General features: G+C 51.0%; 1 protein-coding gene across 1 annotated transcript in view; it reads right to left on the reverse strand.

Moving 5' to 3' along the window:
- ADAMTS2 (ADAM metallopeptidase with thrombospondin type 1 motif 2) overlaps positions 1–24,270 on the reverse strand; it is a 217,386-nt gene that overhangs the window by 28,893 nt on the left and 164,223 nt on the right. Inside the window, exons 6-10 of the mRNA XM_017517128.2 lie at positions 16,836–16,992; positions 13,546–13,651; positions 12,807–12,950; positions 12,256–12,388; positions 10,873–10,986 (exon numbers count right to left, since the gene is read on the reverse strand). Of these exons, the coding sequence (XP_017372617.1) occupies positions 10,873–10,986; positions 12,256–12,388; positions 12,807–12,950; positions 13,546–13,651; positions 16,836–16,992 (654 nt within the window). The remainder of the gene's footprint in view (positions 1–10,872; positions 10,987–12,255; positions 12,389–12,806; positions 12,951–13,545; positions 13,652–16,835; positions 16,993–24,270) is intronic.

The raw sequence follows: 24,270 nt of genomic DNA on the forward strand, positions 1-24,270 counted from the left end.
AAAAAAAAAAAAAAAAAAAAAAAAAGAAATAAATAAATAAATTCTGGAGTTGAATAGTACAAAAACTTAAAAGATAAATTAATTAGCAGCCTCAATGGTAGATTTGAGCTGGCAGAAAATGAAATTGGTAAACTTGAATATACATTAATCAAAACTGTGCAATCTAAAGAGTAGAGAGAAAAAAAGAATGAAGAATAATGAACAAAGCCTCTGAGAAACATGGAAGTACAATAAAAAATGCATAGTAGAAGTATAAGAAGAAGACAGAGAAAGAAGCAGAAAATACATTTTTAAAAAAGCTGAAAACAACCCAAATTTGATGAAAAACATAAACTTACACATCTGAGAAAAGCAGTTAAGTTCAAGTGGGGTAAATACAAAGTGGTCCACACCCAGACACATCATAGTCAAAATGTTGAAATTAGACAAAGACAAAGAGAAAATATTGAATATTGAACAACTCACCATATACAAGGAAATCCAAATAAAATTAACAACTCACTTTTAATCAGAAATAATGAAGGCCAGAGGCAGTAGGGTCAACCAAGAAGATTTAACCTAGCAAATCTATCTCTCAAAAATGAAAGTGAAATAAAGATATTCCCAAATAAACAAAAACTGAAAGAATTCATTGCTAACAGACCTGCCATGTAAGAAATACTGAAGGAATTTCTTCAGGCTGAAAGCAAGTAACACCAGATGATAATTCAAATCCCTATGAAAAAAAAAAAAAGCACTGAAACTGGACAAACTTCTAGAAAGACACAAACTACCAAAACTGAATTAAGAAGGTATAGAAAGTCTGAATAGACCTAAACAAGAGATTGAATGAATAATGTAAAAACTCCACAAACAAAAGCCCAGGCTCAGATGGCTTCACTAGTGAATTCTACCAATTTGAATGTAAAGAAATCTAAGCATTTTTAAAAAATTAATACCAATCCTTTAGACACTCTTCCAAAAAACAGAAAATAATCCCCAACTCATTCCTTGATACCAAAATCTGACAAAGACCTCTCACACACAAAAAAAGAAAATTACAGACAAATATCTCTTATGACTATAAACATAAAAATTCTTAACAAAATGCTAGCAAACAGAATCCAAGAGCATATTCCAGTATGAATGTTTTCCTTTCCAATATGGATGTCTTTTATTTTCTTTTCTTGCCTACTTGTCCTGGTTAGAACTTCCATGACAATGTTGAATAGAAGTAGCATGAGCAAACATTCTTGTCTTGTTTCTGATCATAGGGGGCTATGGTTTGAAAGTTTGTGTCCCCTCCAAAATTTATGTTGAAACTTGATTCCTAATGAGACAGTTTTAAGAGGTGAAGCCTTAAGGAGGTTGTTAGGCCATGAGGGCTCCATCATCCTGGATGGGATTAGTGGCCTTATAAAAGGGCCAGAGGGAGCTAGCTAGGCCCCTTTGTGCCCTTTAGTTCCTTCTGACTTGAGGACACATTGCTATTAAGCACGTGAAAAGCAATGGAATAATTTTTTTTATGACAATGAACTTTTTGAAGTCAGAGTTATTTCTCTTGATTTCATTGCCCATTTTCTATTACTTTAGTTTCATATCCCATTAATTTATATCTGAATTTTCTTTTCTTTCTTTAACAAATGAATTTGAAAATAATAAAAGAAGGTACTTTTAAATCAGTCTGTCATTTCTCCCTTATTTTATCAAAACATTCTGGAACCACTTTCAAAAGTTAAAACACTCTATTATCTTTATTTTCAGACAAAATGATCTCCTATACAGAAAATCCTAAAGAATCCCCTAAAAAACTTAGAGCTAACAAACAAATTAAGTGAGGTTGCAGGAAACAAGACCAATATACAAAAATCAATTGCATTTCTATGAACTAGTAATAAATGATTTAAAATGAAATTAAGAAAATAACTCAATTTACAATAGTACCAAAAAGAAGAAAAGAACCTTAGGAATAAATCAAACAAAAAAATGCAAAACATGTCCATTAAAAAAGTATAATACATCACTGAAAGAAGTTAAAAATCTAAGTAAATGGAAAGACATCTCAACGTTCATGGATCAGATTGTTAAAATGGAAATACTTCTACATTGATCTATAGGTTCAACATAATTGCTATTCAAATGCAGACTAGAATTTTGCAAAATTGAGAAGCTGCTCCTAAAATTCGTATGGAAAGTCATAGGATGTAGAATAGCCAAAACAATATTGAAAGAACAGCAAAGTGGAAAGACACTTCACCATTTTGAAGCTTGCTATAAAACTATAATAATCAAAACAGCATAGCCCTGGCATAAGGACAAAGATACTAATGGAATAGAATAGAAGTCTAGAACTAAGCCTTTACATTTGATCAGTTCATTTTTGACAATTCAATAGAAAAAGAATAGTCTCTTCAACAAATGATTCTGAGACAACTGGATATCCATATGCAAAAGAACAACATTGGACCTTTTCCTCACACTTACACAAAAATTAACTCAAAAATGGATCACAGATGTCAATTATAAGAGCTGAAACTCTGAGAATTAAACATAGGAGCAAATCTTCTTGACCTGAAAGTAATGGTTTCTCAGATACAATGCCAAAAGCACAAGTGAGAAAAGCAAAAATAGATAAATTAGACTTCATCAAAATTAAAAACTTGTGCATGTCAATGATGCTATCATGAAAATTAAAAGACAACCCACAGAATGGGAGGAAATATTTGCAGACCATATATCTGGTGAGTGTGATAAGGGGCTTGTATCTAGAATAAATTAAGAACTCTTACAATTCAATAATAAAACTATAAATAATGAAAAATAAGCAAAGGATCTAAATAGACATTTACACAAGAAATATATGAAGATGTATATATAGAGAGATCGCCATAGGTCACTAGGGAAATGCACATCAAAACCCCAGTGGGATATCACTTCACATCCACTAGGATTGGTATAACAAATACAACAACAAGTTTTGGGGAGAATATACAGAAATCTGAAGCATCATTGCTAGTTGGAATGTAAAATGGGCTGCCTTGGGAAACTGTCAGTTTCTCAAAACATGGAGTTACCATAAAATCCAATGATTCCATTTCTACATCCAAGAAAATGATACATGCACACAATACTTTGTACACAAATGTTCATTTGGTATTTCCTATCATAGCTGAAATGCCAAATGTCCATCAACTAATAAATGATGATACCCACACAGTGAATTATTATTCAGCAACAGGAAGGAATGCAGTGCTGATGCACACTACCATGGGGATGAGCCCTGTGAACATTATGCCAAATGAAAGAGGCCAGGCACAAAAGGTCACATGTTGTATGATTCCACTGATACAAAACGTCCAGAATTGGAAAATTCTCCGTAAAGACAGCAAGAGGATGAGTGGCTAGCTGGTGCTGGGCAAGGGTAAGATGGATTGGGGTGACCAGTAAGGGGTGTCAAACTTTTCAGAGTGACAAAAATGTTCCAAAATTTGTTTGTTGTGATGGTTGTACAACTCTATGAATACACTGAAAATCACTGAATTGTGCACTTTATTTTATTTATTTATTTTTGAGATGAAGTTTTGCTGTTGTTGCTCAGGCTGGAGTGCAATGGCACGATCTTGGCTCATTGCAACCTCCACTTCCTGGTTCAAGTGATTCTCCTGCCTCAGCCTCCTGAGTGGCTGGGATTACAGGCGCCCACCACCATACCTGGCTAATTTTTTATATTCTTAGTAGAGATGGGGTTTCACCATGTTGGCCAGGCTGGTCTCAAGCTCCTGACCTCACCCTCCTCGGCCTCCAAAAGTGCTGGTATTACAGGTATGAGCCACCACGCCCAGCCTGTACACTTTAAAGGGGTGAATTTAAATATAAACCTACCCTTATTAAAGCTATTGGGGGGAGAAAAACCAAAACCAAACAAACAGGCAGCAGATGGAGTTGGCCAGCACCTGCCCTGGCATATTCAAGGAAATTCTTTTTTTCTTTTTTTAAAAAAATTATCAGTACTTTAAAGAAGCTATGGGTGATATCATCTGAACACTTAGGACAATCAAATTTGGAGGAGATGCTCTCTGGTTTCCATCCTTGATGTGGATTTCAGAGCATTTCAAGTTTTCTCTGTGGGAGCTTGGCTTTAAGACACTCTGGATGAGCAACACTCAGTAACAGTTGCCGTGGATGCCCTCTCTGCAGTGGAAGCATTTGCAGCTTCCTGGCGTCTTTGATGTTGTCAACATTTCATATAAAATCAGAAAGATGTCTGAAGCATTTTCCTATGTGTTCATCAGATTCATTTCTCTTCATTAATGAGACTGTCAAATGCTCCAAAGCCTCTCAACTTCTTTGATACGTGTCTCTTCCTCCTAATGAGCGACTGCTTTTGGTTTGATATAAAACCTTTCTTTTTTGGTGACAGTGAGCTTTTTTAAGTCAGAGTTGTTTTTTTTTTTTTTCTTGCTCATTTTCTACTCCTTTAGTTTCATATGCCATTAATTTTTATCTGCATTTTCTTTCCTTACTTTAAAAAATAAATTTGAAAATGATAAAAGGTATATTTTATACATATACCCAAATCAGAGTCTGTCATTTCTCCCTTATTTTGTTGAAACATTCCCAAGCCACTTTCAAAATGGCAGTCAAAACAGTGCACTAAGACTTAATCAACATTTTTGCATCTCGTTTTCATTGAGGTTTCTCTTCTGTCTCTGAAATTTTTTAGAGCCCATCATTTATTGTCATCCATATGTTGTGAGACTAAGCCAACTTTTATTTATTTTATTTATTTTTTTGAGATGGAGTCTCACTGTCACCCAGGCCGGAGTGCAGTGATGTGATCTTGACTCCCTGCAACCTCCACCTCCCAGGTTCAAGTGATTCTCTTGCCTCAGCCTCCCCAGTAGCTGGGACTACAGGCATGTGCCACCACGCCTGGCTAATTTTGTATTTTTAGTAAAGATGGGGTTTCACCATGTTGGCCAGGCTGGTCTCAAACTCCTGACCTCAAGTGATCTGCCCACCTTGGTCTCCGAATATGCTGGGATTATAGGTGTGAGCCACCATGCCCGGTCTAGCCCAGCTTTTAAACAAGCAGATCGTCCTATTACACTTGGGCTTTCTAAAGAAATATTCATGCTGGATCTGCGTTTAAAGTATTCCGTCTATAAAACGAACCTAAAATGAAAACAAACTACTGCCCATATAGAAGTAGTCACAACCTCAGGTACCGCTGAGGCACTTTTTCTTCCAAAGATCTGAGGGGAATGCCCAGCACACAGCCCGTATTCTGCAATGACCCTAGGTGAGTTGGAACAGCAGTGGGGCAAGTATTTCTGGAAGCCTTTATTATACCTGGACAGACACAATAATTTAACTCTACTTGTAAGAGACAGAATCATGGCAGTAAGCCAAAAAATATGCCCTCAATCCATTTTCTCTGTAGCCAAAGCAGCAAAACGCCCATGGCCATTCTAATGTGAGAGGTAGGAATGAAAAGAGAAGTGGTCTTAATCAAGTATGGTTAAAATAGCTTATTTTCGCAAAATTTACAAAAACATGTGACCATGAGAACAAATGGCTTGGCCCCTCCCAGGGCCTTGGAAGGGGCTTATGTGAGCAAGGGGCCCTGAAGTGTAAGCATCAGAAGTTACTTTGACTTCAGCATCAGAAGGTGAATTGACTTCCGCTCCCCCCTCAAAGCCCCTCCATGGCTCCCTGCTGCAGCAGGATGAGACCAAGCCCTGTGGCTGGCATCAAAGACTCGGTAGGACTGGCCTCTACTTATCCCTCAGTGTCACCTCCCCTCAGGACACCAGCACTGCAGCGCTGATTGCTCTGAAAGGACCCCACTCTCTTCCCCCACTGCTCCTCTGCACGCCTCCACTTCCTTCTCAACACACTCCTGGCGCAGTGGACCCCGTGCTGTGCCCCCCAGACCCCTCTTCAGGACCAAGTCATTTATTTCTCAAGCTGTGGAGTGTGTGGGTTGCTCGTGGCTCATAGCTGAGCCCCTAGACCAGAGTCATGCCCCTTTCCCAGGGAATGACCATAGCCAGTGATTGGTCAGGGTTGGGGCTCAAACATTGCTTTGACTAGGTCAACTCTGAAAGGCCAGCCCGGCTCTGGAGCTGCATGTGGGGTTGGCTGAGCCCTCTGCTGAGGTTGCATCCCTGTGCAGGGCCTCACTCTCCCTGTCATGCTGGCCCTGGAATTCCAGAGCACACTCCAGAATTCCTGCAATCCTATCTCTGTGTCCGAGGTCGTTTCTGGGGGAGCTGTGCTCCTGTGTCCATGCCTGAGCTGCTCCCCTCCTGTGCTTCCTTCCTGGTTCTCCTCACTCGGGCAAGCCTTGCCTAGTGCCCACCTCTGCCCATATCTTCCCTTCCTTTCCAGCAAAGGCCCCTCACCCTCATGCCTTGCTAAAACTTTCCCAGGCCTGCCTTTGTGGCAGCCTGAGCCACATGGGGACTGCAGGGCCGCCACTCTGTGGATTCTTCCTCCCAGAGGGAAAGAGGTACTGTGGGCAGGTGGTCAAGGGCTCCTCCCCTCAGGCTGGGCCAACAGGAACTGGCTGGGTCAGGCAGGCCTGGCTCCCTGCCACGGTGGGATTTGGCCATTTCCTTCTTGGGGATGGTTACCTCGTCTCTTGCCCCAAAAGCTCCTTTCCTCCAACCACGGAGGGGAGGGAAAGAACCCACAGAAATGCTGGCTGGCAACCCCCTCAGTGGGTGGTGCAGGCGGGGCTTGCAGGCAAAGAGCATCCCAGGTAAGGGGGTGCAGTGGCCTGAGTGCGTGCGTCCCCCAAATTCATATGGTGAAGCCCAAATCCCCAATGTGATGATATTAGAAGCTGGGGCCTTTGAAAGGTGTTAGGTCATGTCCCTCATGAGTGGAATTGATGTCCGCATGAGAAGAGACCTGAGAGAGAGAGATGCCCTCCTTCCCTGCCATGTGAGGGGACCATGAGATGGCCATCTGCAGGCCAGGAAGAGGGTCCTCCCAGAAACCAACCTTGCTGGCACCCTGACCTTGGACTTCCTAGCCTCCAGGACTGGGAGGAACAAAGCTGTGTGTGTAAGCCACCCGGTCTGTGGTATTTTTGTTAGAGCAGCCAAAGCTGAGGAAGATGGAGTGGGTATGCCATCCTGGCACCGCTGAAGGCTGCAGCCTGGGGCAGACTCTAAGTCACTAGTCGCTACAAGAACCAGGAGTCAGGAGGATGGAAGGGGCCATACTGTGGTCTCCCTGTCCCAGCTAGGTAAGCTGGTGCCTAACCTGGAAATGGAGGCTGGGCATGACCCCTCACGGTGCCCCCTGGGGTCTGCAGTGTAGGGGACCACCCCTGGGGTGGACCTGGATACAAATGTGTAGAAAGGAACAGGAAGACAAAACAGTGCAGAAGGAGAAAAAGTCACCCTCAGTTCCGCCACAGATGTCACTCCTCTAAAGTGTTGGCTTTCTTCTACCTGGACAGCTATGAGTGCTGAACAGTGTGATTGCTCTGAATGAAGACTTCCATCCTCTGATCTCTCACCCGTTGTCAGAAAAGAAACACATTTAATGTTATTAACATGTTTTTTATAAACATATGCTTAAATGCTTACAAATATTCCATCCACTAGAGAGACTTCAACATTTAAAGGGAAAAGTCATGTGTGCTCAATGAATTTGGAGCCCATTGTATGGGGAAATGAATGAATGAATGAACAAATGAATCTAGAGCTGAGGGGATGTGGAGCTTCCTCTGCCTAGTTCTGTGGCCTATTGCCCATTTCTTTTTTAATCCAAGAGGAACATGCCCACTTCTCCCCTCTCAGCCAAACCAGCCCCCCTAACACACTGGGTTCCATGGGAAGGGACCCCTCGGCCCCGCCCCCACCCTGCCCCTCCTGCTGAGCACCCTGGCCCCATCTCTCACTACCCTGGTCCACTGCTGCAACTCATGGAGGCCAAGGCTCTGAACCCAGAGGCACTGTAGCATCCCCACCTTCCCATGTCAACAGGCCCAGGGCTGGCAGTGGGCAGGTGGTGCGGCCCCACAGCAGAGGGTGGGGGCGGCTCGCCTGCAGGCTCTGAGGCTTTTCTCCCAGCCACCTCCGTGTCGAGAATCTAGAGACAGGTCTCTCTCTAGGAAATGGTGGCAGCAGGAAACTGTAGGTGAGGGAGGCCAAGAGGGGAGGTGCTACAGCCCAGCAGGAGCTCCTAGTCAGTTGCCTCCTGTGGAGCCTGAGCTCTCCACAGCCCCCTGCCCGGTGTCTGGGAATGCAGAGGGACAGCCCTGTCCCAGAGCCACTTTCAGCAGGCCACCTGCCACTTCTCCAGCCCAGTCAGGCTTTGCCTTGCTCTCTCCCCTCTCTCCTTGCCCCTTTGGCTTCCCTTGCAGGAAAGGGTGGGAGAGAGGATAATTGTTTCCAGATGTAAAATCACAACGAAAGGAAATAGTGATGCATAGGACATGGAAACATACAGACGCACATTCAGGGATCCTGACAGCTGCCCAGGAGAAGCCCCTCTTCCATGTTCCCCTAACACCCCCACACCAAACCCTGATCTGGGTCAGTTTCAACCTGTGCTCTTCAGGTACCAGGGGAGGCTGAGCAGAGCCCCAGCTCTGCCCCTCAGTCAGCACAACTATTCTTTAATGCATAAAAGGCAATTTCATTTACTGGGCTAAATGCAGAGGATCCTACCATCAAAAAGAGTGAAGGGCTGTGGCCAGGTCAGTGGTCTCTTTGAGGAGGGGACACTTTGGTTACCTCTGTCCACTGCCCTCACCAGATTCCCACCCACCACTTCTGCCTTGCAGGAGAAGCAGGGGGCAATCAGCTGGGATGCCCGCCAGCCATACACCCACATGTGGGAGCCCCACCTGCTCCTTCTCCCTGGGCCAGCGTGCCTGTGCGGGGCCTGCCTCCCATTCCCTCTGCCTCCTCCCTGACTGTGGTGGGTGGGGCGGGCAGGGAGCCATGCTTAGCTGGTCTCATTCTCCAACTCAGCTTTTCCTGAGCTCCTCCTGGGGTCACAGCAGACGTTCTGCCCCGCTCCTTCTGCTGAACTCCTGTGGGAAGGGGGCTAGCTAGGTGGTTCTGGCCTCACCAGGCCCCCAGCGAGTTACCAACAACAGCCCATTTCCGGCTTCTAACCCTTCATTAAGTCTGGGCACATCTTAAAAACACCGATTCCCAGGTCTTCAAACAAACCTTATACACAAATGTTCACAGCAGCATGACTCACAATGGCCAAAAGGTGAAAACTACCCAAATGTCCCTCTGTGGAGGAACGGATACACCATATGTGCACATCCACACGACGGGAGGTTATTCAGCGATGGAGAGGAAGGGAGCGCGGATAGAGGCCACACAGGATGACCCTGGGAAACATTCTGCTGAATGAAGTGAGTCAGACACAAAAGGCCACATAGATACGATTCCATTTATATGAAATTCTGGAATAGACAACTGCACAGAGACAGAAAGCAGATTGGGACTTGTTAGGGGATGGCGCGAGGAAGGAAGAAAAGAGTGACTGATAAATGAGGTGTCCTTTTTGCAGTGATGAAAAGCTCTGGAACTGGATAGTGGTGATGGTCGCCTAATATTGTGAATGTACTAAATGCCACTGAATTGTGCACTTCATTGTTGTTTTTATTTTTTGAGACAGGGTCTTGCTCTGTCACCCAGGTTGAAGTGAAGTGATGTGATCTAGGCTCACTGCAACCTCTGCCTCTGGCTCCAGCGATTCTCATGCCTCAGCTTCCTAAGTAGCTGTGATTACAGGCTCCTGCCACCACGCCCAGGTAATTTTTGTATTTTTAGTAGAGACAGGTTTTCACCATGTTAACTGGACTGGTCTTGAACTCCTGATCTCCGGCGATTGATTTGCCTCGGCCTCCCAAAGTACTGGGATAACAGGCATGAGACACCAAGGCTGGCCTGAATTGTGCACTTTAAAATGGTTCAAATAGTGAATTTTATGTTATGTGAATTTTACGATAGTTTTAAAAAGAAAACCCAAAACAATTATTGGATCCTATCCCAAACAAATGTCTTCAGGGATGGGCCTGAGAATTTGTTTGTTTCAGAAGCTCCACCAGGGACTAAAATTAGGCAGCTGGCCCAGTCCTGAGCCAAAGACTTCCATCAAGGAGCCACAGGTCCAGACAATGTGGGACCTGCACTTAGGACTGGCTGGGATGTGCGCAGTGTCCACTCCACACTCTCTCCCTGCCCTGCAGGGCCAGTGTAGTCTCCATGGGGTTGAGCCCTCCTGGGCAGGATTCAGGCTTAGCTCATCTACATATCCCAGCCCCCTAGCAAGTGACTGGCTGAGGAGTGGGTGTGTGATTTCATCTGAACCAATGCGAATCAGGTCTGGAGTTCAGGGAGGACCACAGGGAAGAAGCCCTTCTTTCAAGGGTCCCCAGAGGGTATGAAATGGGCCTGGGGCAACCATCCAGTGACCTTGAAGGACAAGCGTGCCCAACAGGGACAAACACTGAGGTCCTGGGGATGGAGAGGCTAAGCCTCATGCTGGGCCTGAGCACCCTAATGAGGACCCTCGCCTCAAGATGAGGTGACCCACAGTGCCCAGGGGTGACTGAAGGCTGCCAGTACCCCAGAAACTGCTCCTCAGAGGGGGAGTCCTAAGTGCAGGGCTTGAAGCACCATGAGGATCTCTCACATGCCAGATACACTCCAGCATCAGAAGCACAGGGTGGAGGAAGCTCTGGTGTATGGAGTGTGAGGGGTAATTGGAAACGGGAAAGGAGAGGGCAGCAGAGGTCCCTGAGAGGGCTCCCTGCCCCTACTTCAGAGCCTGGCCCTGGTAACCTGGGCACCTAAGATTCCAGTCCTCTGTCCTACTGCCCTCGAAGAGCCCTTGGTCCTGCCTCACCTTGCCAGGCGCACACATGGTCCCGTCCAAGGGGGGCCCCTTCTTGGTCTTGCAAAAGTAGGGGTTGTCAGGGTGGCTGCACCACAGCTGCTTGCAGGGGTCGAAGGTCCGGAACTGGAAGACAGCACCACAGCTTGCCAGGGGCCTCCCACTTCAGGGACCTCCCAGGGGTGCCACCCGCACACTCCCCGGGTCCTGTAACCTGAGATGCCCCAGTGGGACTCGCCCGTGACTGGCCTATGTGGCTGGTGGGTGTCGTGATTCTGGGGCAGTTAGGACCTTGCCCATATGGTGTGGGGGTGGCAGTGTCCCTGAACATGGCCGGGCCTCCTCGCCTCTAGCCTTTGGAGGTTGCACTCCTCAGGGAGCCTGGCAGGCAGCTGGGCCCTGGGTGCCAGCCTGAGGCCAGGTGGGTACCTACGGACCCTTTGCTGTGGATTCCCCTCCTAAACCCTGGCAAAGCACTTCCCCACTCACAGGCCCACCCTCTCTGCAGCCGCAGCCTCTGTCCCCTGGACTTCACGGTCCTCTTCCCTGGCCTTTCTACTTCCTGTCCTGAGAGCACTTCCTGCAGGATGTCCCTGAGGGACCGGCTGAAATTCAGGCGTGGTCCTGAGGCTCCCCCACTCAAGCCTTTCCAGAGCTCCCCATCGCCATGAGAATCGAGTCCACTGCACTCCTTAGGCAGTCATGGAAGGAGTTAGTCCTCCTGTATGGTACTTGAGTCCACCACTTGCTTGCTGTGTGGATTTAGGCAGGTTATCTAGCCTCTGTGGGCCTCCATTTCCTCATCTGTAAAATGGGACTCCTTTGCTTCCTTCCTTCATGCAGCAGAGGGGGGCATTCAGACGCTCACGGACACTGAAGCTCCACTGCACGGCCTCCGTGCTGATGCCCGGTTCCTCTGAGGGCTTGGCTCTGGCATTCGGCTCTGGCATTCGGCCCTGGAGGGCAGCGAGCACTTCTGTGCATGCCGCGCTCTTCTCCAGCCTCTGTGTCAGTGGCCCTCCCTTCCTAAATGCCCTCTCCTTCCACTTAGCCTGCAGGCCTCCCTTCTTCCTTGGAAGCCCTCTTGACCTCTGCAGGCTGACACAAAGGCCTTGCCAGTCTCTCACTGCCCTTGGCTGATGCCCTGTTTACAGCCCTGTCACCCACGTACCTCCTGCCCAGGACCACACCTGGGCCTGCCAGGTGGGCCGAGGGTGCCTAGGGGGTGAGGCGTGGTGGGTGCTGAGGGAGACGCTGCCACTCTGACAGGCTGGCAGGCTGCTCTGTCCTTCCTACACTGGGCCCGTCCTCACAATGTCCCAGTAGCTGCCCCTACACCAGCCAGCCTCCCCCCAGGCCTGGGAGGGGTCCCCGATGCAGGGATGCCATACTCACCGCCGTGCACATCATGTAGCCCAGGCCAAAGTCAAAGCGGCACTGCTCGTTCATGGAGTAGTGCAGCCCCGGGAGCTGGGGCAGTGCCGGCCAGTCGTGGGCGAAGGGGTCATCCCGCAGGCAGTCATAGGAGCTGTGGGGGACACACAGCAGCCTTTAGCAAGGCTGACCACCCATTCCTGAAGGCAGCTGAGGTCTCTGCTGGAGCTGCCACAACAGCCCTACCTGCACATCCCGGCCCCTGACTGTGCTGCCTCCGTTTCCCTGCTGCATCTCTTGTCCTTGGTGTAAGATACCAGGACCTGGCTTGTGCAGACCCCAGGGTGGCTGCCTTGCCCATGTACCATTCAAGGACAGACCCCTGACAATGGGTTCTCCTCCAGACACCAGGCTCCCCTCACAGGTGTGTCCTCTCTCCTCCCCCGCACACAGGCTAGAGGACCCAAGGTTGGAGGGCTCTGGCTGGACCCTGGTGCATGGGGACTTGCACCCTCCCAGAGCTGATCCCAGGGACTGAGGGGTCGCCCTCAGGAGACGTGGGCAGTACTCACTGCAGGTAGCGGCTCAGCTCCTGCTGGCTGCAGCGGGACCAGTGGAAGCGGTGGAAGGCAGCCTGCACCAGGGGTGCCATGATGCTGCCCAGCCGCACCTCGTCACCACAGCGGTTACCCTGTCCATCGTGCTCCATGCCCAGTCTGCGAGGGATGAGGCAGCTTGCTGAATCCCCCAGCCCCGATGATAGGAGGGTGCCCCATCCCTCCCCCACGGGCCTCCCCTGACCTTGGCCCACCCTGAGCCAGGTGGCACCGACTGTCTACCTGCTGCACTTTGAAAGCCAAGGCACTCTAGGGAGACAGCGGCCAGTGGGCAGTCCCGAGGTATCCTGTCCCCAAGAGGGACATGCACACCTGGTGGAACCGTGGCTTCCCTGCCTCCAGCTTTCTAACCCAAGGGGAGCCACCCTCCAAGCCTCCGAGCCTCCTCTGTAACATGGGGTAGAGCCCACCTGCTGGGGGGCTTGGATGGGATAAAGGGGCAAGGCCCCCAGCTCTAGCTGGCCCAGAGCCGCTGCTCAGTCTGCAGGTGAGCCCTTCCTCCTTTGACTGGTTCCTTCTGCAGAAAGTGGGCCTCGGGCCAATACTGCCCAGCACTGGGAAGACAGAAGACCACGCCCCAAAGTGGCTTTCACACAGGGTGTGTCCCTCTTAAGGCACAGAGGGAAAGTGGGCAGCCAGAGTTGGGGAGCCTAGGGTGGCCCCTCTGCGCTCCACCCTTCCCCAGGCCACTTACACGTGGCCAGTCTCATGGGCCACCACGAAAGCTGAGGAGAAGCCGTCCTCATGGTTCAGAGTGCAGCTGCGGACCGGGTGGCACATGCCAGTGACGGGAGCATAGCCTGGGAGAAGACAAGGGGTGGCTCCAGATGCTGCCATAGCATGGATGGGAAGGTGATGCCTGGCATACCTCCCAGGCGCTGCTTCTCCTCCCCAAGGCCCAAGTAGCCCCCGTCCAAGAGGCAACTGCCATAGCAGACAGGCCTGTGACATGTGACTGGATGCAGGCCCCCAGCCCATCCCCACCCAAGCCCCATGGCCATTCTGCCTGTAATGGCCACACTGCAGCTGGAGGCCTCTGCTTAGTCAGACATCACCTGCCATGGCTTGCCTGGCACCTCAGTAGTTTCCTGCCTGACATTCTTTTTCTCCCAGGCTGCCCCTGCCCCTGCCCCTGCCCCGTGCCTGCCTCACTGAGTGGCCCCGAGCAGCACCTGCTTCCATACCTCTCTGCTAGAGGCATCCTGCCCCTCGTCTGCCTGGCATCACACCCTCCAAGCCCATTTCCTTGGGAAGGGGGTTTCCTGGGTCTCCCCTTGTTTCTCTGGGTTCCTTGAGACCCTAGCTAGATAGCTAGACCTGTTTTCATAATGCCACAGGAGACTGCAAAGCTGTTCAGCCAATGTGCCATACCACTCTGCAAAATCTCCCAGCAGGGCACTGGCTGGTGTAAACTGAGAAGTCAGAACTGCCCCAGAAGGTGAGGCCAGTGGTCCATGACAGCCCAGGGCCAGTGGGAGGGTGGCAGAAGTTCATGACGCTGAGACCCCACATCAAACTGAGGAAGAGAGAGAATGAGACCTATTCATTTCCCCAGCTCTTGTCTCAGCAGAGGGAGGCGGCTTGGACAAGATTGGGAAGTGTATACAGGGCTGTGGGTGCCACACGAGGTCTCTGCTTGTACCACTGGGAGCCTTCCGAGAGACTTGCCAAGCATGGAGCCCTGACTTTCAGAATCCCAACATGCTGTCACTCCTGCCGTGCCCCACGGAGAGACCCTGAGGCCAGGTGTTCCATGGAGAAGGGAAGGAGGGCCAGTGGGAACCGGGGTGAGCTGGTGGTGTATGCTTCTAAAAACAGAACCATAGTGATCTAGCCCTTGTCTTTTCCTGTTGTAATAAACAGGAAAATCTGAATTTTTTGCTCTGCAGATTTTGAGGCAAGTGTTGAGTCTGTGTGCCAGAGTAGAACGCTGCCATCTCCTCTTTGTCCTTTGTATGTAAGGTTTGCATAGGCAGCTGCCTCTGTGGGAGGGTTTTTCATTCATCCTGCTTAGCACTACAGGAGCCTGCGAGATTTATGTTTTTCTTTGTTTCCTTCCCTTTTATTTTATTTTGTGGCTGTTTTCTCTGTCTGAATCTTATTAGATAGAGTACACCTTCTGGATGGACCATATGTCTCCTAACTTTTCTCTCATGTTAATCTTTTTGTCTTTTGCTTCCATTGGGAGATGCCCTTGACTTTTTATTTTGGCTTTTGGATTTTTTACCTTCCCTATCCTATCCATAATTTTACACAAATGCTTTGTTGTTCTCTAATTCTTCATAGCAACGTCTTCTGGGTTGATGGATATATTTTCTCAAACATTCTGGGAATACGACTTTTAAAAACATGCTTTTCTTGTCTCTAAATTCTCTTTATTTTCCCTAGAGCCAGTTTTCAAACTTTTTGTTTTGTTCTACATCTTGATCCATCTTTTTCATGCTGTAAGAATTTTTTGGGTTTTGATTTTTAAAAATATCTGGTAACCCTTGGCTGTTCTTTCAAAAAAAAAATTTCTTTTGAGACAAAGTCTGGCTCTGCTGCCCAGGCTGAAGTACAGTGGCACAATCTCGGCTCACTGCAACCTCCACCTCCCAGGTTCAAGCAATTCTCCTGCCTCCGTCTCCTGAGTAGCTGGGATTACAGGCACCTGCCACTACACCCTGCTAATTTTTATATTTTTTGTAGAGACGGGGTTTCACCATGTTGGCCAGGCTGGTCTTGAACTCCTGACCTCAGGTGATCCGCCTGCCTCAGCCTTCCAAAGTGTTGAGATTACAGGCGTGAGCCACTGCACCCAACCCCTTTCACATTTTTAAATGAGGGATCGGGCCACTTAATATAAAAGCTGTGTGGGTTTCCTCTCCTAGGGGATAGCTCTGCTCCCCATTAGTGCCCTCCCCAAGCCAAAAGAGCCAAGAGCTCTCTCATCACCTGCTGAGGGCGGCACCTGGCTACACTGCATTTGACGGGGAGCTATCGAGCCTCACCCAGACATGGTACTTCCAGTCCAGCCTTTTTAACTTTATGCTATTAAGTGTGTTTTGATATCTCATTGTGGTTTCATTTTCTTTCCCTCCCTCCCCCCTTTTTTTTATGACAAGGCTTCGTTCTGTTGCCCAGGCTGGAGTGCAGCGGTGTGATCATACCTCACCTCCTGGACTTAAACAATCCTTCCACCTCAGCCTCCCAAGTGTCCGGGACTACAGGCTTGCGCCACCATGCCCAGCCTCATTGTTTCAGTTGCATTTTTCTAATGTCAGCTGAGGTTGAGTGCCTTTTCATATGTTTATTGTTCATTCGTATTTTTTTAAGAGCCTGGTAAAGTCTCCTGCCCATTTTCAGACGGGATTGTCTTTATTAACCTTGCTATTATTTGTAGGAGTTCTTCATATACCTCAGATGTGTCCTTTTTTAGATATATGTATAATAAATATTTCCCCAGTGGATTTGTAGTGCCTTTAGTGTACAAGCTTTAAAAATGTGCTACTATTTATCAGTTTTTTCTATTGAGTTTGTATTTTTTTTGTCTCTTTTAAAAGAAAAAGTCTCTGACTCCAAGAACATGGAGCTTTCTGCCTGTTACCTTCTTTAATTGTTTTGTGTTTCTTATTTAGATCTAAAATCCACGTGAGATGCTGTCTATAGAGTGAATGGAAGTGATAGGCCTCCTTTCTTTCCAAATTGGCTTCATACCGTTTGTTAGACTGTTTTCTTCCTCTTCTCTGAAATGACACTTTTGTGACACATAAGTCAAGTGCCCCTGTATACATAGGTTCAATTCGGGACACTGTATTCTGTTCCAATGATGTGTTTGTCAGTCTATGCACTGACCCACACCCTCGCCCAGCTGAGGTGGCCACAGCCTTCCCTGCCCTGACACTCTTCCCTGGGCTGGGCCAAGGCTGCCGGGGGCCCCTCGCACGACCAGGGGCTCATTTCCAGCTTCACGCCTCTCTGTGGCCCTGCAGGGGTGAGGCTTACCTTGCATGCCAGAAGGCCCAAAGTCCTGCCGTGTGAGGAAGATGGCATGATCGTGGTATTCATCGTGGTCCGTGTCTGGCTTCTGCTGGAGGTAGGCCCAGCGGCAGACATTCTCCAGACTCTGAGAGGGGTTCCCAATCTCGATGAGGCTCATGGACTGCAGGGGGATGGAGAGAAATGGAAGAGAGAGGTTGGTGCCTGGTGGGCTAGTGGGGGGCTGAGCAGGCTGGAGTGTTGACAGCCCATCCACTGGGAACCTGGTCGAGGTGACACAAAGGCTCTGCCAGGTCCCTCTCAGGACCTGCTCCTACTGGGCTCCATTCTTCTACATGGAAGAAAATGTTCCCCAGTCACACTCACCTGTGTGAGTTTCCACACAAAATCACTGCAATTTTCAGGTGAGATATGGAAGCCAAGCTCTAGGTCATCTAAGGCCCCACATAGTCCCTCAGTCTACCCCATTTCCAGAAGTCCCTGTGTTTGTTCTATGAGGCACCTGTTCTGTGCAAGTCCTTGACAGAAGGCAAATGCCATGTGGACTTCACCCCAAAGAGCTCACAGTTCTGGGAGGGCCCGTGGCAGGGGAGACGGAAGTCCCAGTGTGATGTGGAAGCCCAGAGGCCAGAGATCACCTTACATCACCCCCCGTGTAAAGGTACTTGCAGAAACCCAACACAGTGGAGGAAAAGAAACTGCAACTGACATTCGGTTGGTGCAAAAATCATCATGGTTTTTGCCATTAAAGTATGGTGATGACTTTTGCACCAGCCCAATAGAAAAACAGCCGTATGATGAACAGGGGCATACACAGATGATTCCCACAGGAACCATGCATGGGAAGCCACTGGGAACCATCCCATTCCATTTTGTATCATGACACAAGCTTAACAGCCAGGGTGGCCTCGGGACTGAGTGTCCTGCACACTCTCTCTGCTTTATGATATCAGCAGGCACTCTCATTTAGACATCAGGACTAAGAAGGCTGTCCTGGCTAGGTCTTTGAGGAGGAGTCAGGAGTCCAGCCAGAAAGACATATCCCAGTATCAGTACCAGAGGAAGGAATGAGGCCATCAGGTGGGACAGAGCTGCAGGCAGAAGCCAGGCTGAGGCAGGCTGGGGCTGTGTAGGGAGGTCCCCTGTCCCAGTGTGTGGGCTCGTGGGGAGTGCTGGGAGGATGCTAGAAGCCCAAGTGCCTATAGGAACAAGGCGGGTGACAAGCCAATGAGGCAGGCTGGTTGCAGGAAAAGTAACTCCATCTTGAGTGTTCCCAGTTTTGAAGGAGAAAGGGTACAGAGGAATATTTCCTTATTAATATAAATTAATAAGGGGGGTGATAAGGAGTGGTGAGGACTGTGGCAAACCCAGGGGCCCACGCACAGCTGGAGGAAGCGACATCCACTCAGTGCCGGCAGGAACAGAGACCTGGAGCTGCCGGCTCGGATTTCTCAGGTCAATCCGAAAGTCTGTATTCTACAGACACTTACCTGATAGTAAACACTGGCTTGAATTAAAATTAGTCACGCAGACAAAACAACGCATTCCCCATAACAGCCTTATTCCAGAACCCTGGAGTAAGAGCCCTGCAGTGGCCTCTTTTTCTCCACGTCCCTGCAGACTGAATCCATGCTGGCCAACCACCTCTCTTCTCCCAGATGCTGGCTTCTGTGGTTCAGCCCGGGTTCCCAGCCCCTCTTAGCAGCCAAAGTGATCTTGCTGCTGTGGCAAGATAATTTATTGAAATATTGATTTGTGTTTTTGTTCTTGCCTCGCTTTGTTCTTGGCCCATTCCAAGAAGGCAGCCTGCCACTCTCATTCTCCAACCCCAAAGGGGTGGTGCTGCAGGGTCCAGAGCTAAAGGGGCCTAGGACCCCCTTCTGGCTTTGGGGTTTTGAGGCAACTCCCTGAGGGAGGGGCAGCAGGGAGGGCTGCGGGGTATGGGCACAGGGAGAGGAAGCTGCACTGCGGCCAGGGGAGGCTTGGAGGCAGGATTTCGGAAGACATGTCAGTGTGCTAGACCCTGGGAGCCTGGGTCCCCACACGGGCACCCTGAGGAGTAGAGAAGAGGTTTACATCAGTGTCCAGGCAACCTGGGACTCAACCTGCCACTGCGATCTGAACTGAGAATCCATGGAGCTGCTTGTATTTCCTCTCTCTCTGCCAATGTCCCAATAGTTCCCGGGTCCCGGCCTATCTCTGATGGGCACAGATGAGCCCAGGGGCAGAGATCTTGTTCTTGCTGGGTCTGGAGCATTCAAGGGCTCTGGGTATCCATGATGCGCAGACATTGACCTTGTGCCCAGAGGCCAGGGCAAGGTCCATGTGTATTCTTAAAAAAGCCCTTTGCGTCAGTGAGGAGAGAGTGGGGACGGAAGCAGACAGTGTGGCGCTGAGATGCATGGAGGCGTGGCTGGTACTGTGTCAGGAGGGTCAGGACCTGGAGGCAGGAGCTGAGAGGTATCATGGCTGCAGGGTGGGAACAATGAAGCAGAAATGGCACCAGTCTCTGGCTTCCGGGGTTGGTGGCAAGGCAGAGGAGGAGGTCTGGGAAGGGGACTGCAAGCTCCAGAGGAAGAGCATGGGGTCCGTAGTGCAGGAAACATGGTCGCGGCCATGTCTTTCTTGGCCAGCTTGCTCATTTGAAAGAGCTGGGCAGTTTTGCCTTGGGAGCTTTCCCGCTTCTGGGGGTACAGCCCTGGTGGGTGTTCAGTCCGAGTGCTATGTCCCAAGGCCGAAGCCATGGCTGGGACCCAAGTTAGGCCTACGGAGCACAGGTCTGAAAGGACTGAAATCCAGCTGAAGTAGGTTTGCTTGGTGGCAGCACCCAAAACAACCATCCGCAAGCTCCTGCTCACACATCCCAGAGCCCCCTTCCCTCCACCCACTCCTCCTGCCCCATGAGAGCTACTGGCAGCCTTCCCTTGGGTTCTGCATGCCTCTAAGGACTCCTCACAGAAACCGATGTCCAGGCAGAGACATTGGGGCAGCTGGACAGGTCTAGGGCCCAGGAGAGAAGTCTGGGTTGGCTGTGGACAGGGCAAGGCCCTTGCTACTAGAGGCGATGAGAACCCAAAGGAAAAGCCAAGCTCAGGCCTCTCTGCTGAGGCCTCTAGCATAGGATACTGTCCTGACATGCAAGCAGCTTCCCCTGTGGGTCACTCGGGCCCCAATGGGACCACCCGCTGGGATGTGACCTCCTTTGCTCCTCTGCCACCTGGCCTCGATGCAGGAGGCCAGATGGGTCCCTGCTGCCTGGAGCACCCCAGCCCCCACCATCCCGACCCCTTGCTATGTATCAAGCATGAGAACTGTGCTTCCTCTGAGTGAGGAGGAGGAAACACATCTATTTCTCACATATGGATCTCCTCCAGAAGTGAGGGAGGCTGCATTGCTTGTTTCAACTGAGGATTCTTACACCAGCTCACCCTGATCATCTGCATCCCTCCCAGTCCTGAATGCACCTGACTCCCAGCTGCCTGCCCGAGGTCAGCTCTGCACGGCTTCTCTAGGAAAGTCTGTCTGTGTGACCCCCTGCTCCTGGCTGTGCTGAGGTGGGGACCAGGAGTGAGCCCCTTGTGCCATAGGGTTCCTGGGGAGAGGCACCCCAGGCTCTGCAAGGGGGTGGCTGCCAGACCAGCCAGGGACTTCATAGGGTGGCCAGTCCTCTCCCAGAGGCAGCCACGGGCACCCGCCCTCCAGAGCAGGGGGCAGCGGATGGTACTACGTGACCGTGGATGGACATTTCTACACCCTGGGGCTGCATGGTAGCTGCAGGGTTCACCTCCTGAGTGAGGCAGGGCCTCTGGGGACAGACTCTTCACCATGGGAACAGCTACCAGAACTCCCAGCCCCAGGCTGGGGGCCCCAGAAGAGCCAGGCCTGAGAAGCCTGCAGTCTGGGGCTGTGGATGGAGTCCAGGGGCCCACCCAGCCCAGGAGGCAGGAGTCCTGTGTGGGTTGACCCTGTCTGGAAGCACGGAAACAGATGGCCTTCCTAGGAGGCTGACCGGGCCCTCCACAGAGGTCCCAGGACCGTGGTCATCCCTCAAGTAGGGCTCTGCCACCCTCTGTTTGGATGTGACATCTACCACTGCAGACAAGGGCTCTCAATGGGGCTCCACTGCCTGGGTGCTTTGGGGCCCTGGCCTAGGCTGGCTTCTCCCTTGTGCAGGGTCCTCCTTGGCCATCATGAGCGCCCACCTAAGTCCACATGGAGACCCTCTTTGCTATGGTGGTTCACCAACCTGCCCAGATGCAGGAGGCAGACACTTGTCTGGGTCCCTGGGGCCCTCCCGGAGCAGCAGGTGGTGGGAGGGGGCTGGTCCCAAGAAGGATAGTGTTCCCCTCAAGTTTAACCTGTTTGGCTTCCCTGGCCTGGGCTGGAAGGGGTCTGAGGACATGCAAGGAAGCCCCAGTGTTCCCACCACGAGGTGGAGAGGGCAGATCTGAGGGCCTTAAGGAGGCAACGGCTTGACGCCCTCACCTTGGGTCAGGAGGTCACTTTGCTGAACAGGATTTCTGGCCAGGGCAAGGATGAGGGAACAATGCGGGTCCCTGAATCTCAGGCCCAGCCTGCAGGGCTCTGGGTAGCCTCACTGGCCTCAGAGAGCAGCCAAGAGCTTAGGGGGCCTACAGAGGGCTTAGGTGGGTAGGTGGGCTGTGTCCAGCTCCAAGTCCCAGTCCCCATCCTTGCCGTGTGACCCTTGCTCTGAGCTGCGTGCCTGGTCCCCTCTCCTTGGTGTGGTCAGTCACATGCCAGATGGGGCACCTACTGGGGATGTGCCTGTTGTTGTTGTTGTTGCTGTTGCTGGCCTCTGAGTCACTAAAGCCCAAGCTCCTTGAGGGCCGGGTGAATGCCAGGCCGAGGCTGTGCCCCAGCTCTGGCCCATGCCTGCCCTCAGTAGCCCCGCTCCTCCCTTCACGGAGCAATCCCAGCTTCTGCTCTCCATGCCAGGATGAGGCAGCAAATGTGGCCAGAGGGCCCTGGCTGCTGTGACCGGGAGGGAACGCAGGAGTGAACGAATGAACACAAGCATCTTCCGGAGCCAGGCTGGACAGGGAGGGAGGGGTCGGCTGTAGGGGCGTTCCCTGGAGACCTGGGGAGGTGAGCGAAAAGGGCTGTCCCGGCAAGTGCTGACCCCAATAATGTTACTGTCTGCAGGGAGCGCCCCGCTGTGCTCAGGCTTGGCACATAACATCAACTTTATTTTCCTACCTTTCGGATGACAAACCGTTTCAGACAACTGAAGGGACTCGCCGAAGTCCCACAGCTAGAAAGAAGTGGGGTAGCCGCCCTCTGCGCGGGGCGCAAGGCAAAGGAAGCGCAGGGCCCGGGTGGCCACCAGGTGGCGCTGCTGCCGCGAGAACGGCGACCCGGGCAGGGGACGCGCCCTGCGCCCAGGCTGGGCGGCCGCATCGGGGCTCCGGGAACCCCAGCGGTCCCAAGACAGCCTCTGGGGTCTCACCCTAAATAAATCCATCAGGACCTAGGCAAAAAGTTCTGTTCCAGTCGTTGCTCTCCGACATTTCCATTGTTTGCTCTGGAAGGAGCTGAATTATTTAAGCTCTTCCCTCCTTCAGTCAAGGAGACGTGGGAGGAATCCGGTTTGGGGATCGGCAGCCTGGAGGCCGTCTCCGTTGGAACCAACCGCGCCTGCCGGGAGGCTCCACCTGCTGGGCAAGGCGCGCTCAACCAGCCCCCCAGGCTGCTACCCGACTGAGGCTCACCCGGGCCACCGCAGGTGGCAGGTGAGGTCATCCGGACGGCTCTGGGCCGGGTCCAAACATTTCATCTGCTCTGTTCCTGGACAAGAGACCTTACTTGTCCCTACCTACAAAACAGGCACAACTGCAGCTCCAAGCTTGGAGCAAGGGGGCTTCCGCGCATGACAGTTCAGGCAGGGTGCAGTCGGCGCCCACAAAGATGTCTTGTCCTTGTCTCTGCCCGGCTGATACCTATGGAGCATGACACCAGTCCCTGGGGCGCTGGCCTACCCGCAGCCAGCCCCAAGGGGATGTGGCTTCAGCAAAGCTTCTCAACTGTCCCCATCCCAGAGGGGGCCCCTGCCTCAGACCAGCCTCCCAAATAGGTAGAAGACAGGACGGGGGTGGGGGGGTGGGGGGGTCGGGGGGGCGGGGGGGGTTACGTTCAGTTGGGCAGAACACATTTCTCAACCTCAGCGCTCCAGACATTTGGGGCCAGATAATTCTCTGTTGGGTGGGGCGGGTACGCTGTGCATGGTAAGATGTTGAGCGCATCCCTGGGCTCTCCTTGCCAGAACCCAGTGGAACCCTCCCTCTAGTCGTGACAACCAAAAGTCTCTCCAGATACTGCCAAATGTCTCCTGGGTGGGGGGAGGGGTGGCAAAGTCACTCTCGGTTGGGAGTGCCTGACCCTCAGGGGAGCAGGGCAAGGAACATGAAGCTGGTGCTCCTGCCCTGCCGGGATCATAGAGTCCAGCTCCTCTTCCCAGAGCAGTGTGGCCCCACCACCATGTGGCCCCAGGCAGGCTGCTCACCCCCTGGAGCCAGGATCCTCACTGTTAAATGGGGATGATCATAGCAACTACTCCATAGAGATGCTATGGGGGTGAGGGCATAAAGTCACGTAAACCGCTTCAGACAGTGCCTGTCCCAGAAGAGGCTCTACAGTCACTTGCATGAACGCCTTTATGATTGTCGTCATTTCTGTTGTGTGCTGGGGTTTCACAGACCTCCTCTTACTGGGGAAACTAAGGCTCCATGATGTTAAATTGCTCATCAAAGGTCCCACAAGCATGGGCAAAGCCAGAAAGTATGGCAGGGACGGGGCTCCAGCATCCCTGCTCCATGAGCACATGTTCTACCATGTCACCCAGCTGAGTGCAAAGTGGGCTCCCCCAAGGCTGGTGGTCTCCTGTTCCAGGCAGGGCTTACAGATCAAATCTCATCACGACAGGGAACCACAACAAGAGTGGGGGCAGGAGGTGCACGCCTCATTTCTCTGCCAGAACTCCATATTGTTCCAGCATTTTGTTTCCAGCCATCCTCCCCAAAGCCTGGGAAGCTATTCCCAGAGAAAGCCAAGCTGCCAGAACAGGATTCTCAACTTGAGCCTCCCAGGCATGAGCCAGTGCAGGCCTGTGGGGAGCCAGTAGAGGGGCCTCTCCTAGAATCTGAATGTTGTGTTCCCCACATTTGAAAGGTTGAAACCTGACAGCCAATGTTATAGTATTAGGAATTGTGGCCTTTGGGAGGTCATTAGGTCCTGAGAGTGGAGTCTCCATAAATGAGATTAGTGCCCTTACAAAAGAAGCCTGAGGGAGCCTGTTCATCCTTCCATCATGCAAGGACATCGCTAGAAGGCGCCGTCTAGGAGTAATGGGTCCTTATTACACATCAGTTCTACTGGTGTCCTCCTCTTGGACTTCCCAGTCCCCAGAACAGTGAGGAACACATTT

Source organism: Cebus imitator, unplaced genomic scaffold (assembly GCF_001604975.1).
Source record: "Cebus imitator isolate Cc_AM_T3 unplaced genomic scaffold, Cebus_imitator-1.0 Scaffold618, whole genome shotgun sequence".
NCBI classification, from domain to species: domain Eukaryota; kingdom Metazoa; phylum Chordata; class Mammalia; order Primates; family Cebidae; genus Cebus; species Cebus imitator.